Source organism: Pan paniscus, chromosome 19 (genome assembly GCF_029289425.2).
Source record: "Pan paniscus chromosome 19, NHGRI_mPanPan1-v2.0_pri, whole genome shotgun sequence".
Classification (NCBI taxonomy): Eukaryota; Metazoa; Chordata; class Mammalia; order Primates; family Hominidae; genus Pan; species Pan paniscus.
The window spans coordinates 99,122,309-99,138,642 of NC_073268.2; the positions used below are offsets into that span (position 1 = coordinate 99,122,309).

The 16,334-nt window shown below is 54.6% G+C and overlaps 1 protein-coding gene across 1 annotated transcript in view; it reads left to right on the forward strand.

Moving 5' to 3' along the window:
- The window catches only part of FOXK2 (forkhead box K2), an 89,031-nt gene that overhangs the window by 67,650 nt on the left and 5,047 nt on the right, over nt 1-16,334 (forward strand). The window contains exons 7-8 of the mRNA XM_034943208.4: nt 1,433-1,729; nt 2,836-3,045. Coding sequence (XP_034799099.1) covers nt 1,433-1,729; nt 2,836-3,045 — 507 coding nt within the window. The remainder of the gene's footprint in view (nt 1-1,432; nt 1,730-2,835; nt 3,046-16,334) is intronic.

The following is a 16,334-nucleotide window of genomic DNA, read 5'->3' on the forward strand; positions in this document are numbered from 1 at the left end:
CCCCCGCCAAAACAAACAAACAAACAAACAAAAAACCCATGAAGTAGACAAACTAGACACTGGAAGCAAAAACATGTCCTTTTTTTTTTTTTTTTTTTTTTTTTTTTGAGACAGAGTCTCACTTTGCCGCCAGGCTGGAATCTTGGCTCGTTGCAACCTCTGCCTCCCAGGTTCAAAGAATTCTCCTGCCTCAGCTTCCCGAGTAGCTGGGACTACAGGCACACACCACCACACCCAGCTAATTTTTGTATTTTTAGTAGAGACAGGGTTTCACCATGTTGGCCAGGATGGTCTCAATCTCTTGACCTCATGACCTCATGATCCACCCGCCTTGGCCCCCCAAAGTGCTGGGCGTACAGGCGTGAGCCACCACCCCCAGCCTAACATGTCCATTTTAAGGAATAGGTAAAACAGTTTGCAGTTTACTTAGTCATAATGTGGAATAAAAATGTGTGCCCTGGGGAATTAAACAAACAAACATAGTGTGGAAATGTGTCCAAACTATCTGTTACAGTTGACAGAAAGTGAATTGGATCATTTGGGATTCCTGGCCCTACCGGGCCAGAGAACAGCCCTCCCCTGCCCACTGGCGGTGGCCCCTGACAGCCATGTCTCCCTCTGTTTGCTCTAAGCCCCCAAACCATGGCAGAAGCCCCTGACAGCCGTGTCTCTCTCTCTGCTCTAAGCCCCCAAACCACAAAGGGCAGAGGCTGGGTGCCAGAGGCTCTGTGACAGCCCCACTCTGTTTTTGAACTTTCTGCTTCCCTTCCACTCGTTACAGGAGGAAGATGTTGATCATAGGTGAGTGTGGCCCTCGTCTTTCTGGCCTACAGGGGCAGTTTCTTCTTTTTTTTTTTTGTTCGTTTGTCTTGAGACAAGGTCTTGCTCTGTCACTCATGCTGGAGTACAGTGACGTGTTCTTGGCTCACTGCAGTCTCCACCTTCCAGGCTCAAGCAATCCGCCCTCCTCAGTCTCCTAAATAGCTGGGGCTGCAGGTGCACACTAACATGCCCAGTTAATATTTGTCGTAGAGACAGGGTCTCCCTATGCCCAGGCTGATCTCAAACTCCTCCCACCTCAGCCTCCCAAAGTGCTGGGATTACAGGCGTGAGCCACTGCGCCCGGCCCAGTTTCCTCTTTTATTGAGTATTGACATTTTCTTTTTTATAAAGAACTGTGGGAAGAGGGGTTACCAGATATCTAAATAGAGCCAAAATTGCATTTTTAGCAGTTAGAGATAGGAATTAAATACCCCTTTTAAAATACTACACCTCCCTCATTATTAGTAACTTTACTATCGTGAGGTGAAATAGGGCCATATCCTGTATTTTAAATTAAAGTTTGTATGTTGCTTGTCAGTGCTGAGTGTGAGAACCTTTGTTTGTAGAAGTCAGTATCTGTAAGTGTCAGTCCTGCTGTGTCTTTCACCAGGGTCACCTCTGTCCAGTCAGCCAGTCTTAATCACCGTCCAGCGGCAGCTACCACAGGCCATCAAGCCTGTCACCTACACTGTGGCCACCCCAGTGACCACCTCGACCTCCCAGCCACCCGTCGTGCAGACGGTTCACGTCGTCCACCAGATCCCAGCGGTGTCGGTCACCAGTGTGGCCGGACTGGCCCCAGCGAACACATACACTGTCTCTGGACAAGCTGTGGTCACCCCGGCAGCCGTGCTGGCCCCTCCTAAGGCAGAGGCCCAGGAGAATGGAGACCACAGGGAAGTCAAAGGTAGGCGGGGGGGAAAGGAGGAGAAGGGAGACCACAGGGAGGTCAAAGGTGGGCCGGGGGGGAAAGGAGGAGAACGGAGACCACAGGGAGGTCAAAGGTGGGCAGGGAGGGAAAGGAGGAGAGGGGAGACCACAGGGATGTCAAAGGTAGGCAGTGGGGGAAAGGAGGAGAGGGGAGACCACAGGGAGGTCAAAGGTAGGCAGGGGGCGAAAGGAGGAGAACGGAGACCACAGGGAGGTCAAAGGTGGGCAGCGGGGGAAAGGAGGGAGGGGAGACCACAGGGAGGTCAAAGGTGGGCAGCGGGGGAAAGGAGGAAAGGGGAGACCACAGGGAGGTCAAAGGTGGGCAGCGGGGGAAAGGAGGAAAGGGGAGACCACAGGGAGGTCAAAGGTGGGCAGCGGGAGAAAGGAGGAGAGGGGAGACCACAGGGAGGTCAAAGGTGGGCAGCGGGGGAAAGGAGGAGAGGGGAGACCACAGGGAGGTCAAAGGTGGGCAGCGGGGGAAAGGAGGAGAGGGGAGACCACAGGGAGGTCAAAGGTGGGCAGCGGGGGAAAGGAGGAGAGGGGAGACCACAGGGATGTCAAAGGTGGGCAGGGGGGGAAAGGAGGAGAGGCTGCCCCATCAGCCTCACACTCTTGGAAGTCCATAAGATTTGCTCATCCTTGGCCGGGTACAGTGGCTCACACCTGTAATCCCAGCACTTTTGGGGGCTGAGACGGTCGGATCACCTGAGGTCAGGAGTTGGAGACCAGCCTGACCAACACGGAGAAACCCTGTCTCTACTAAAAATACAAAATCAGCTAGGCGTGGTGGCAGGTGCCTGTAATCCCAGCTACTCGGGAGGCTGAGGCAGGAGAATCACTTGAACCCGGAAGGTGGAGGTTGCATTGAGCCGAGATTGCGCCATTGGACTCCAGCTTGGGTAACGAGCAAAACTCCATCTCAAAAAACAAAAAAAGATTTGGTCATCTTTTTCTAATTTGCTGTTTGTTTTAGAGACATTTTCTAGCAGGTGTGATAGCCATCTGGTTATTATGTTTTAAACTGGCAAGATTTTTATTTGCTTTCCAGTAATATTAATGTCGTTTCTTTTCCTTTAATTTCAGTGAAAGTAGAGCCTATTCCCGCCATTGGCCACGCCACGCTCGGCACTGCCAGCCGGATCATTCAGACGGCACAGACCACCCCGGTCCAGACGGTGACCATAGTACAACAGGCACCTCTAGGTCAACACCAGCTACCAATAAAAACTGTAACACAAAACGGCACTCACGTGGCATCAGTCCCCACTGCGGTCCACGGCCAGGTGAACAATGGTAAGACGTGCTGGTCGGTGGCTCCCCGTGGCTGTGGGTACTGGGAGCAGAGCCCCTTCTCACTCGTGGTTTCGGTTCTGACTGTAACAATTTTAGCTTTTGTCTGAGGCAATGTTTGCATTTTGAAGCTGCAGGAAATCTAGTCATGCTGGGGAAGTGGTCGTGGAGTCGGCCATCACGGGATTCCCGTGGGAGGACCTGCCTGAAAAGAGATGAGAGTTTCTAATACATTGAGAGGGAAAAATACTCTCGCCTCTTGTAGATTTCCTGGGTGTGGCCTGGAAGCGGCCTGAAACGGCGGGAGCCGCCGCGTGTCTTTTCCCTTGGCCTCGCGTGCCCTGTGGCCTGTGGCGGTGCTATGCTGCTGAGGGTGGGAGAGAGGCTGCTTTTCTGTGCGCTTTGCTCTCAGAGTCCGTCCGAGGCCGGTGCACAGAAAACCGCACGGATGTTCTGACATTGACAAGTGGAGACACCAGAACCTCCGCGCCGACACCGGGTTATCTGCCTTCGCCCTGCCCTGTGGAGTGTGGAAAGGGTGGGAGTCCCTGCCGGCTGCCGAGTCAACTCTGGCGTTGGGGCCTGGCTCAGGTGTGGGCTCCTGTTGCTCTGGGTTGGGTACATGCAGGCTGTTGCCGGCTGCGTGGCTGATCCTGGCGCTTGCGGGATCTCAAGCAGGCAAATCCGAAGCTACCAACTAAAACTGTCTCTGTGCCCACGACACGCTTTCTTTGAAAGAGGGTACAGGTCAGAAGGCTTTATCACGACGTTTGAATCCTTACCGAACGCTACGAACAGAGACCTTGAAACCTGCAGGTACCTCCTACTCTGACTCAGCACCACCCTGCCTCTCCCCAAATTTATGGAAGAACAAGGTCTGGAACCTTTTCTAGGGAAGACTGACTACCTGGGGTTTTTTTTTGTTTTTAAGTAATAGCAACACTTGCTGCCTGTAGATAGATCGCAAAGTTTGCAGTCATCAGTTACCTGTTTGAATGCCTTCGTCCCCAAGCCCTGTGTCTCCTCCTTCTCTTCTCTCTGGGTAACTGTGGCTGTGGATGTTCTAAGGTGATAAACCTGGTGGCACTGCAGGTAGCTGGGAGGACATGGAAGCCGGGAGGGCTGGCGGTTGGAGGGCAGGCGGTTGGAGGGCAGGCGGTTGGCTTTCTGGTCTTAGTCATTCCCAGTCTGAAGACAGGGCGGAGGCCTAGTGATTCCCAGATTCGATATGTGTCAGAATCACCCAGAAGGCTTGGCTGTTAGAGGCCAGAGTGCTGCGTTCCCCAGAGTTCCCGACTAGGCATGTCTGGTGTGGGGCCCAAGAATGCATTTCTGAAACAGTCCAGGTCTGCCAAGAGCCTCCAGTGCAGGTCAGAGGCTTTCTGGGTCCACCTCTCTTAGAAGCAGTTTGAAAAACCGTATCCCTGCCTGGTATAGTGGCTCACGCCTGTAATCCCAGCACTTTGGGAGGTCGAAGTGGGCGGATCACGAGGTCAGGAGTTCAAGACCAGCCTGGCCAACATGGTGAAACACCATTTCTACTAAAAAAAACAAAAACAAATTAGCCGGGTCTGGTGGCGGGTGCCTGTAGTTGTAGCTTCTCGGGAGGCTGAGGCAGGAGAATCGCTTGAACCCGAGTGTGGAGGTTCCAGTGAGATGAGATCATGCCACTGCACTCCAGCCCAAGCGACCGTGCGAGACTCTGTCTCAACAAAAAAAGAAAAACTGTATCCTTTTTATGTATTTAAGTTATCTGGAATTTTTCATTATAAATTTAAGCAAGTGTTTTAATTTTTCACTATTGAAAATATTGATGTTTTAAAATAAAGCTTTTACGGGATTATTTTCAGTGTACTACTGGACTCCAAATACAGACATCATGAGATGTCCACTTGCCCACGTGTGGACACACAGGCAGGAGCGGCCCAGATCCTCCCTTGTCTGTGGCCTGGTCTTTCCATCTCACATTCCCCAACAGGTTTTGTACGAGTCACATACTTTAGGCTTAAATGTCATTTATTAGTCATATCTTTTCTCTGCAGCAATAAAATATAGATATAAATATTAAAGTTTGTCTATGAGTAACAAAATTGATAAAACCCAAAAATATAACAAATTCTTATAAAACCAAAAATTAAAATGTTACTGAAGATGCCTTTCTTAGTGTATTTAGCTTTAAAGGAAACCACCTGATTGGTTCTGTATTCACTGATGGTTGCACAGTCCTAGTGTCAGCACTGAGGGCCTGTTTCCACTCAGGAAGGAGAGGACAGTGTCAGCACTGAGGGCCTGTTTCCAGATGAACGTGAAAGTCTGTCAGTGATCTTGGCTGGGTGTGGTGGCTCACGCCTGTAATCCCAGCACTTTGGGAGGCGGAGGCGGGCGGATCACTTGAGATCAGGAGTTGGAGACCAGCCTGGCCAACATGGTGAAACTCTGTCTCTACTAAAACTTTTACAAAGATTAGCCGGGTGTGGTGGCACATTCCTGTAATCCCTGCTACTCTGGACGCTGAGGCAGGAGAATCGCTTGAACCTGGGAGATGAAGGTTGCAGTGAGCCGAGTTCAGACCACTGCACTCCAGCCTGGGCAACACAGCGAGACTCCATCTCAAAAAAAAAAAAAAAAAGTCTTGTCAGCACCAGTATTTCCTATTATTGCTTTCATGCTCCATCCCATAGTTTTCATCCCCAAAGCCAGTGCCCAGTTGAGCAGATGAGAGAGGCTGTTCAGAGAGAGGAGGTGGCAGATAGGCTTTAAGAAAAGACTTCGGGACCAAGAGGAGATTCTGGAAATGATTTTCCTTAAAACAGTGTCGGCTACAGCCTGGATGCTGAACACCTAGGATGAGAACCACTGCACAGGTGCTCATAATTTTGGCCTCTTGTAGTCTTTTATTTTTTATTTGAGAGGTAGTGTCTCACCATGTTGCCCATGCTGGTCTCAAGCTCCGGGGCTCAAGTAGTCTGCCCACCTCGGCCTTCCAACGTGCTGAGATGACAGGGTGAGCCACCGCCTCTGGCCAGCACGTCTTTTCATGTACTTTATGGTTATTTGTGTATCTTCTTTGAAGAAATTTTTTTTAAGTCCTTTGCCCATCATTTAATTGGGTTGTCTTTTTGTTGTGAAATTTGTAGTTCTTTATTCATATGTAGAGATTTCAGGCCTTTTCAGACATGTAGGTGTAACTCAGAGACATTGCAGGGTTGGTTCCAGACCACTGCAAAAAAATGAATATTGCAGTAGAGCTGCCAGTCACATGAAATTTTTGGGTTCCTACTATATTAAGCAATTATGTTTATACTAAATTGTAGTGTAGTGTATTACCCCAAGGAAAATGTAGTATTTTTACTGAGGAATTATGTGGATGTGGCCGAGTTTTCTGACCCAAGCATGGGGTTAGAATGTTGTGTGCAGGGAGGGACTGCACAGGCTGCCTGAGACTCCCCCAGGGGCACCAGAGGGCTCAGCACCACGAGCAGATAGGCCATGGCTGGGCTGCCTGCCCTAAGGGGGTTCCATCTGCACCCTGGCCCCAAGGGCAGCCTGGGCCGGTTCTGCCTGTGCCACCAGCTGCTGTGGGACCCGGGGCTCAAGGCTTGGCCTCTGCGCGTGTCGTGAAGACAGTGCTGACAGATGGGAGGTGGGGCTGACAGGACGAGGGGTCAGGATGTTCCGGCTATGCACTGTAGCCCTGGCCTTGCAGGACAGCAGGTGGCTTGGTGGGATGATAGGTGAGTTCCGTGGGCAGGCGCAGGGCCTGAGCTGCCAGTGTCTTCCTGGAAGGTGACTCTGGGGTTGTCGCTCCAGCTGGAGTGTGCCCTCATTCCTGCTTCCATAGGGGTCTCCACGGAGGCCTCATTCAAACACAGGTGAGCCCATCCCTGGCCTGTCAGGTTCACCAGGGTGGCCCCTGGTCCCGTTGTCGCCGTCGTCCACACCCTGCCCACCTGCCAATGCTCCTGTGTCCCCTGCTCTGCTCCAGGGCCCCAAACCCTGTGCAGAGCTGGGGTGCATCATGCTGCCGCCCCATGGAGAAGGCCTGGAGGAGATGGAAGCCGGGAGGCTTCCTCTTACAGGAAGGGAAGCCCCAGAAATGTGCCTGGCACCAGAAACTGCTCCAAGCTTGTTCCAGAGTGTGGGGAGGGCTTGAGGCCTCCCCTTTTTGAGTACATGGAAAGGAAAGCCTGGCATTTTCTGGAAACGCTCCCAAGTCTCCCTGGCAGGGAGATGTGGGAAGAGTCCAGGCGCCCAGGCTCATGCATATTCACTTCCTCCCATCACACGTGCTGTGTACAAGCACCCTCAGAGCTCGCTTTGGGAGACCCCTGCCTCAGGGCTGCGGGTGCCGCCGTCCACACCACAGGCCCTTCTGCTTCCTGTTTCCAAAGCTCATCTCCTGTCTCTGGGCTGCAGGCGCTGTTTCTGGTTTACTGGCACAACTGTGGTTGTGTTTTTGTCAATGACTTCATCTTTGCTGCTGTTGTTTTGAGATACTGTCTTGCTCTGTCACCCAGGCTGGAGTGCAGTGCCGAGATCTCAACTCACTGCAGCCCCGACCTACTGGTCTCAAGCCATCCTCCTGCCTCAGCCTCCCAAGTAGCTGGGACTACAGGTGTGCAGCACCACATCCAGCTAAGTTTTTGTATTTTTTGTAGAGACGGGGTCTCACTATGTTGCCCAGGCTGGTTTCAAACTCCTGGACTCTGGTGATCCTCTAGCCTTGGCCTCCCAAAGTGCTGGGATTACAGGTACGAGCCAGCATACCCAGCCAGTGTTGTCGTTTTGATTTGGGAGTTCGGGGCTGAGCTGTGTTTGGCCAGGGCCTCGCCTGCTCAGTGTGCTCCTGGGCTGAGCTGCGGTCCTGGAGCATCTCTTGGCTCACACATTGTCTCCTCCAGCCTCTCTACTGTCCTGGTCCTTCATGGGGCTCACATGTGTGTCCTCTTGTTTTCTTTCTGTCACCTTCTTAAGGGTTCACAGATCACTGTCAGTGGAAGGTGTTGCCACAGCTCAAGCCTCACAGTGGAGGAACCTCATGAGGCCCTTCACGGGGCCACTCCCTGTCTGGACAGACCTGCCTGACCAGCCCTGCTGGGAAGCCTGGGCCCTGCTGCTGCTTCACCCTGCGACGTTCTCCTCAGGCCCTGCCTTTCGCTTCTTTCGTTAACATTGTTCCTGCCTTGATCGTTTGCCCCCTCCTGCCTAACTCTGCTCTTCTTCCTTGTGTAGCAGTTATGTGGTCCTCAAATATCATTTGTTGACTCCAGTGTTTCCTGGGGCATCTCCTCAAGCTGGCTGGGGTTCTCTGCATCTCAGCTGTGGCCCCTGGTGTGAGGGTGCACGCTTCGCAGTGAGAGTGAAATGCCCAGTTCGCGCTGGCAGAGGGAGACCCTGTGAAGGTCTCCCTGTACCGGGCAGAGGCTCTTATTCTGAAAGCAGACCCCGTGAATGTCTCCCTGCGCCGGGCACAGGCTCTTATTCTGAAAGCAGACCCCGTGAATGTCTCCCTGCGCCGGGCACAGGCTCTTATTCTGAAAGCAGACCCCGTGAATGTCTCCCTGCGCCGGGCACAGGCTCTTATTCTGAAAGCAGACCCCGTGAAGGTCTCCCTGTGCCGGGCACAGGCTCTTATTCTGAAAGCAGACCCCGTGAATGTCTCCCTGCGCCGGGCACAGGCTCTTATTCTGAAAGCAGACCCCGTGAAGGTCTCCCTGTGCCGGGCACAGGCTCTTATTCTGAAAGCAGACCCCGTGAAGGTCTCCCTGTACCGGGCACAGGCTCTTATTCTGAAAGCAGACCCCGTGAAGGTCTCCCTGCGCCGGGCACAGGCTCTTATTCTGAAAGCAGACCCCGTGAAGGTCTCCCTGCGCCGGGCACAGGCTCTTATTCTGAAAGCAGACCCCGTGAAGGTCTCCCTGTACCGGGCACAGTCTCTTATTCTGAAAGCAGACCCCGTGAAGGTCTCCCTGCGCCGGGCACAGGCTCTTATTCTGAAAGCAGACCCTGTGAAGGTCTCCCTGCGCCGGGCACAGGCTCTTATTCTGAAAGGGTACGCAGCAGTTTCTGGAAGGAAGGAGGGAGGGAGGGAGGGAAAGAGGAAGGAAGGAAAGGCGAGCGATAGGCACAGAGGAAGGTAGATGAAGCCCTGCGCCCCCCGGAGCCCAGCCCTGTTCACCGCGTGCTGTGCGGGTGCCTGTGCCAGGATCAGCTGACTGGACGGCTATAGCCCCACGCCTGCAGGCCACATACCTGGGAGAGTGTGGGCCTTCCGAGCCTTCTGGCTCCCGGCCCCACAGAGGAATTACGGTCCCATGTCCCTCACAAGGACCCTTGCAGAGGGAGCAGCCGGGCTGAGGCTGCGGGTCCCTTGTGGCCGCCAGGTGCTCACGCGTGCCTCGGTGGGGATCTGGCAGCCAGATTTGGGGTGAGGATTTGATGATGTGGGTATCCCTAGCTGGTCCCACAGTGACGATGGGTGTTGCGTTGTGAGCATGTCAAACGGCAGTGACGTCTGAGGGTCCCTGGACGTCTTTCACACCCAGCCTCAAAGCGGAGCCTTTCCAGGCAGAGCAGCAGCTGCCGCCACTGGATTGACAGCCCCAGAGCAGCGGGATCAGGCCACGCGGACGAGGAGGTGCGAGGCCTCGGGTCGGGGCCTGTGTTCTGCGGGAGCCGCACCCATCATCGCTGTGGCGGTGGCAGTGGAGCAGCTGCTCTCGTGTCTGAGCTGCTCCGGCGTCTCTGTCCACAGTACAGGGTCTTCTGATGCTTCCTGGAGGTCTCGGAGGGGCTTGCTGCGTGTAGTACCCACACAGCCCACAACTGGGGTGTTGTCAAGTGTTATGACATAGGTTGCCTGTGGGGTAAAAGTTGCCCGCTAAGAAATGCTCTAGACAGGCCGGGCGCGGCGGCTCACATTTGTGATCCCAGCACTTCGGGAGGCCGAGGCGGGCGGATCACGAGGTCAGGAGATGGAGACCATCCTGGCTAACACGGTGAAACCCTGTCTCCACCAAAAATACAAAAAATTAGCTGGGCGTGGTGGCGGGCGCCTGTAGTCCCAGCTACTCGGGAGGCTGAGGCAGGAGAATGGCGCGAACCCGGGAGGCGGAGCTTGCAGTGAGCTGAGATCGCGCCACTGCACTCCAGCCTGGGCAACAGAGCGAGACTGTCTCAAAAAAAAAAAAAAAAAAATGCTCCAGACACTTCAGTTTGAAAATATTGGAATTTATGTGGGGAGGATTAGTGTATGCATCTCCACAATCATCTTTCCAAAAGCCACCCTCTGAATCAGGACCCTCAGGGTGGGGAACGTCCCCTTGTGAGCGTCTGGAGATTGGAGTAGGCAGCAGCGGAGCCCGTCTCTGTAGATGGACTCGCAGAGGAACTTAGTTCTTTCCCTAAAGGAGTAGGAACAGCTGGGCGCCGTGGCTCACGCCTGCAATCCCAGCACTTTGGGAGACCAGGGTGGGCGGACTGCTTGTGCCCAGGAGTTCAAGACCAGCCTGGGCAACATGGTGAATCTCTGTGTCTACAAAAAATCACAAAAGTGGCTGTGGCGGCAGCACCTGTAGTCCCAGCCACCAAGAGGCTAAGGCAGGGAGATCGTTTGAGCCAGGGAGGTTGAGGCTGCAGTGAACCGTGATTGCCCCACTGCACTCCAGCCTGGGAGACAGGGTGAGACCCTCTCCACATAGTAAGTAAATGGAGGAATAGAAATGCAAGCCGGCACACATCGTCTTTGACAGCATTTTGTGGATAGGCAAGTTCTAACCATGGGGGCAACGGGGGATGCAGCAGGGTTTGGTGTGCCGTGGGGCAGGGGTAATTTGCTTATTTCTCTAAGACTTTGTACAGCTCTATAAACAGATTCCCATTAGGTCGTCCTTTCCTTGTGACAGGTAATAGTGGAGGTGTCACAAGGTAAGTGGCCTGTCTTGCCTGGTTTTCAAGTTCTACGGCTTTTGTCTTGTTTTTTGAGAAAGGGTCTGTCACTGAGGCTGGAGTGCAGTGGCGTGATCACAGCTCACTGCAGCCTTGAACTCGTGGGCTCAAGTGATTCTCCTGCCTCAGCCTCCTGAGTAGCCAGGACTACAGGCACGTACAAACATGTCCAGCTAATTTTTTTTTTCTTTTGTAGAGATGGGGTCTTACCGTGCTGCTCAGGCTGGTCTCAAACTCCTAGGTTCAAGTGATTCTCTCGCCTCTGCCTCCCAAAATGCTGGGACTACAGGTGTGAGCCACCGCGCCCGGCCTTCTCCTTGTGTTTGAGCTGGAGAGGACAGAGTGCTATACATGTGGTCATGGTTTTTCTTCGTTGAAAGCTGTAACAGTGGGGTCGGTCCCTGTTATTAAGCCTGTGTCACTATTCCCGGGGCCCTAAAAGTGCGCCTGGCTCCTGTGACTTGGGGTCCTTTCCCACTCCTCTCCCCAGGGCCCCTTGGCCTCAGAAGGCCCCCATGTGCCAGCTCAGACTGGAGTTGCCTCAGTTGACACAGCAGGCCCCATCCAGACAGACCAGCAGGTGCTTCTGGAGACAAGAGCAAAGCCTTTTCCGGCAGCCCGGAACCTGGGATGAGAAACGACAGGTGGAAGGTTGTCCAGAGACACCTACAGCGTGGATGCTGTTCCGAGTCAGCGTAGGAGAAGGGCCACTGGAAACCAGAGTCACACTGCGCGTCTGTGCATCTCTGGCCCACCGCAGTGGCCCCGGCTGTCTGCACATTTTTTGTAGACACATTAGAGTCGGTTGAGGCCACACCTGCGGCCACAGACTGCGACCGCGATTGCAGGGAGGAGCATCTGAGGTGGTCACGGGGTTTGCCCAGCTCACACCAACTGCAGGTCAGTTCCTGCTTCGCCTTCAGTAGCCTGAGTCCTTTCTTCTTTTTCTTTCACGTTACTAGGGCAGTTGTTCGCTGACGCCTTAATTCTGGGACACGTTCCTTGCCCAGATTCTTGGTGGCTGCTTGTTCCCTTGTCATCGTTCCTGCTGTGTTTTCCATGCTTGGTGTAGGGGGAGCCTCAGAGCTTGGTGTAGGGGGAGCCTCAGAGGTGGCGTCAGGACGTGCCTGCCCCACCGGTTGCCCTGGTGCCCTCGTCACGCCCCGGGACCGCGCACACGTGGGGACTGTTTCCAGACGCACTTTCTGCCCTGGTGCCCTCATCACGCCCCGGGACTGTGCACACGTGGGGACTGTTTCCAGACGCACTTTCTGCCCTGGTGCCCTCATCACGCCCCGGGACCGTGCACACGTGGGGACTGTTTCCAGACGCACTTTCTGCGGGCAGTCTGTGTGGCAGGGCTCCCTGCCCAGCTCCTGCAGCCTCATCAAGTCTCCCACTCAGGAGGTGTCGCTCCTCCAACTTTGTTCTTTTTAAAAATCACTTCAGCCATTCTAGGTCCTTGGCATTTCCGCGTGAACTGTAGAATTCCTACACCAAGCCTGCTGGCGTCTTGATTGGGACGGTGTTGAATCCAGAGTGTGTGGCAGAGCTGGCGGAGCCCCTCTTTCTTTGATCTCTGCCAATCTCCTTGATTTCACGTTTGTTTTATTCCACAGACCACCCCCTCCCCATCTTCTCACCTACTTCAGGTTCCATTTCATGGTAGGAAATTCCTGTAGTCCTCCCGGGCTTGCTGAAGTGATGCTCCAAGTTACAGTCCCCGGGTTGTCAGGCGTGGTGAGAGCCCCTTGTGCTCAGAGCTCTCACGGAACACAGAGCAAGCCTGTCTACGAGTTCAGCTGGTGAGGGGCAGGGGCTGGTGAAGGCGGCGCCGCCTCTGGGTGTGCCCAGGGGCAGGGTCGCCTCCAGGCCCCACGTGCTAAGCCGTGACTCCCTGTAACACGCCCGTGTCGACACAGGTCACGTGGGCCCGAGGTGCTCGTACATCACACTCCTTGTCCAGGATGGTCCTTCCTGGCACCGTGTGGTCCTCGGTGCCAACCAGAGTTTGCAGTGCTCGCTGGACAGACCCTTCTGCCTTACTCAGCATCTTTAGATCAACAGAGTCAGTGCCTTCCCAAGAGAGCACGTGTGGGCCTCATCAGGAGCATGTGCCCAACTCGTGTGCGTGTTCCTTCTCTGCCCTGGAGCAGAGGGGTCGCCCTCTCTTGTGGCCCACCCCGGGGCTGCAGGGCTGATGGCTGCTCCCTCCCCAGCTCCGGCACCTCCAGGGCTCTGCCGCCTTTAGCCTTCCTTGCGTGCCCTCCACCTCCCTCCGCGCCTCTGCTGAGACCTCTGCTTCAGGGCCGGGCGTGTTAGCACAGCCCCTCTGCTGTTACAGGGCTCCATGTGGGGTCTCCACGTGGCGGAGTACCTCGCGACAGAGGCTCTGTGAGGGCAGGGCTGGGTGGATGAGAGTCTTTAAGTGTCACCATTTCTTTTCTTTCTTTCTTTCTTTTTTTTTTTTTTGAGACAGAGTTTTGCTTTTGTTGCCCAGGCTGGAATGCAGTGGCATGACCTTGGCTTACTGCAACCTCTGCCTCCTGGGTTCAAGCAGTTCTCCTGCCTCAGCCTCCTGAGTAACTGAGATTACAGGCGCCCGCCACCACACTTTGCTAATTTTGTATTTTTAGTAGAGACGGGGTTGCACCACGTTGACCAGGCTGGTCTCAAACTCCTGACCTCAGGTGATCCGCCCACCTTGACCTCCCCAAGTGCTGGGATTACAGGCGTGAGCCACCGTGCCCGGCCTCCCAGTTTCTTTTCACTCCAGGCCTCTCACTGCTGTTCTCTAATTGACACAGAATAATTGTGCAAGTGTATGGGGCACACAGTGATGTTGGGAAGCATGTGACTCATGATCGGCACATCCGTCATCTCATTGACCATTTCTAGGTGTTGGGAACCTTCTGGCTGTTTGAAACCGTATTGTTGACTCCCATCATCTCGCAGTTCTGCAGAACACTAAACTTATTCCTTCTGTCTAGCTGTCGTTTCTAGTTTTACGTCTTTTTAAAAATTATTCCTCCTGTCCAGCTGTCATTTCTAGTTTTATGTCCTTTTAAAAATTATTTATTTTTTATAGAGACGAGGTCTTGCTATGTTGTCCAGGCTGGTCTCAGCCTCCTGGCCTCAAGGGACCTGCCTGCCTCAGCCTCCCTTGGGATTGCAGGCGTGGGCCACTGTGCCCGGCCTACGCCTCTTGTATTCTCTGGGTCATCCAGTCAACTTGAGCCCTGGTGAGGGTGAGGCTGTTGCGTTGGGTGAGTCAGCCGTGTTGTGCTGCCGTAACAGAACACCCAAGATGGAGTACTTTAGCATGAATAGAAACGGATTGGCTTGCAGTTCTGGAGGCTGGCAAGGGCCTTCTTCCTGTGTGCTCATGTGGTGATGGGGTGAAGGCATATTCACCCTTTTAGAATGAACTCACTCCTGGAATCATGAACCTGTCCCTTGGTGACAGCATTAAGCTGTTAGTGAGGGCAAGGCCTTCATGGTCAAGTCACCTTCTGAAGATGCCACCTCCTAATTAGGCTGCGTGGGCAAGTGAGTTTCAGCATTTCAGGAGACAGATGCCCACACCATAGCAGTGACCTCATCTCATTCAGGGTATTGGTGCTTGTCAGACACTGGCTGTGACTCGCGTCTGGGTGCGTGTGCCTCTCTCTGTGGGGGCCACCCTGCCATCAGGCGCCAGGAAACCGACGTCAGGGAATGTGGGGGTCTCCCTGAGAGGGTGCCGACCTAACACAGCTCCTCCGGGTCACGTGGGTGGGCTCAGCGGCCTCCCGTGCCTCCCTTAGGTCTGGAGTCTCCCCTGCCCTCTCGTTGGGCTCCAAGTCTCTTCCTCAGCCCAGCTCCCTGCTTTGTGGCAGCCGTGCTTTCTGGAAGCTGAGCAGCTTCTTTTTTTTTTTTTTGAGACGGAATTTCTTTGTCACCCAGACTGGAGTGCAATGGCACGATCTTAGTTCACTGCAACCTCCGCCTCCTGGGTTCAAGTGATTCTCCTGCCTCAGCCTCCCGAGTAGTTGGGACTATAGGCCCCCACCACCTCGCCCGGCTAATGTTTTTGTATTTTTAGTAGAGATGGTGTTTCACCATGCTGGCCAGTTCGAGACTGGTTTTGAACTCGTAACCTCAGGTGATCCTCTCGCCTCAGCCTTCCAAAGTGCTGGGATTACAAGCGTGAGCCACCGCACCTGGCCTCTTGTTCATGTTTTATGTGTAAATTCGTCCTCTGCTATTTCTGTTGCTCAGAGGTGGAAAGGAGAAGGGAACACGATAAAGTCACACATCCACACTGTTGACAGGGGTTTGGCTTCCAGGGAACACACCTCTGTGGCCTCAGGGCTATGTCCTGAATTCTAAAACGGGGCTCTCACGGCCGACCCGATGTCACTGGGTCCCCGTTTGCTGCTTGAGTCTCTTCGGAGCCCAGTGTTGACTCCCGCTCTTTGTGGCTGCCCCGGCTATCTGGCCATGAGCTGACCACGCACCTGGCTGAACTCACATCCGCTCCGCTAGGGAAGACCTGGGGGCGGAGGTCGGTCCCTGACCAGCCAGCGTCCCTGAGCATCTGGCCGAACTCACATCCGCTCCGCTGGGGAAGAGCTGGGGGCAGAGGTCGGTCCCTGACCAGCCAGCGTCCCTGCAGGGGACTGCGAGTAGGAGGCGGGTATTGCCCACGCCAGGGCCTGTGGTCTGAGAGGGCTGGCCCCTGACGGACAGGTGGGCAAGTCCCCCTCCCACGTCTCTAGGCACCAGGGCGGAGCGTACCATGTGTGCTGTGTTTGTGGTTGGGTTCAGGTACTGCCCTGTAGACGTGTCTGCTCTGAGCCTCCTGGGACAGCCTGAAGGGGTTGCTGCACAGCTGCGTTGGGGCCTCCCGGGGGTGTGTTCCTGCTCCCGCCCGGGGGTGTGTTCCTGCTCCCGCCCGGGGGTGCTCTGAGTCGGTCAGAGGTTAGAGAAGTGCAGTGGCTGGTGTGTGCGCAGCCTGGGGGCCTAGGGCCTGCTTCTCAGAGCATCACGGGGCCCACCAAGAAGTGCCCCCTGGGAGGTGACAGCGTCTTCCAGAAATGCCGCCGCCCACAAGGAGGACTGGCCTGTGCCGGAAGCTGGAGATGGTGGGGTCCCGATGGCACCTGGTAGGTGAGGGTGCCCCAGAGAAACAGAGCCAAGGCGGCGGCCTGGAGACAGATTCTGTGGAATCTGCCCGCTCTGTTGTGGGGCCTGCCAAGCTCAGCATCTGCAGGGTGGACCGAACCCCAGGGAAAGAGTCAGTGCTGGATTCTCAAGAGTCCAGAGGCCATCCAGGGCAGAGTGCTGCTCTCAGAGGACCTCAG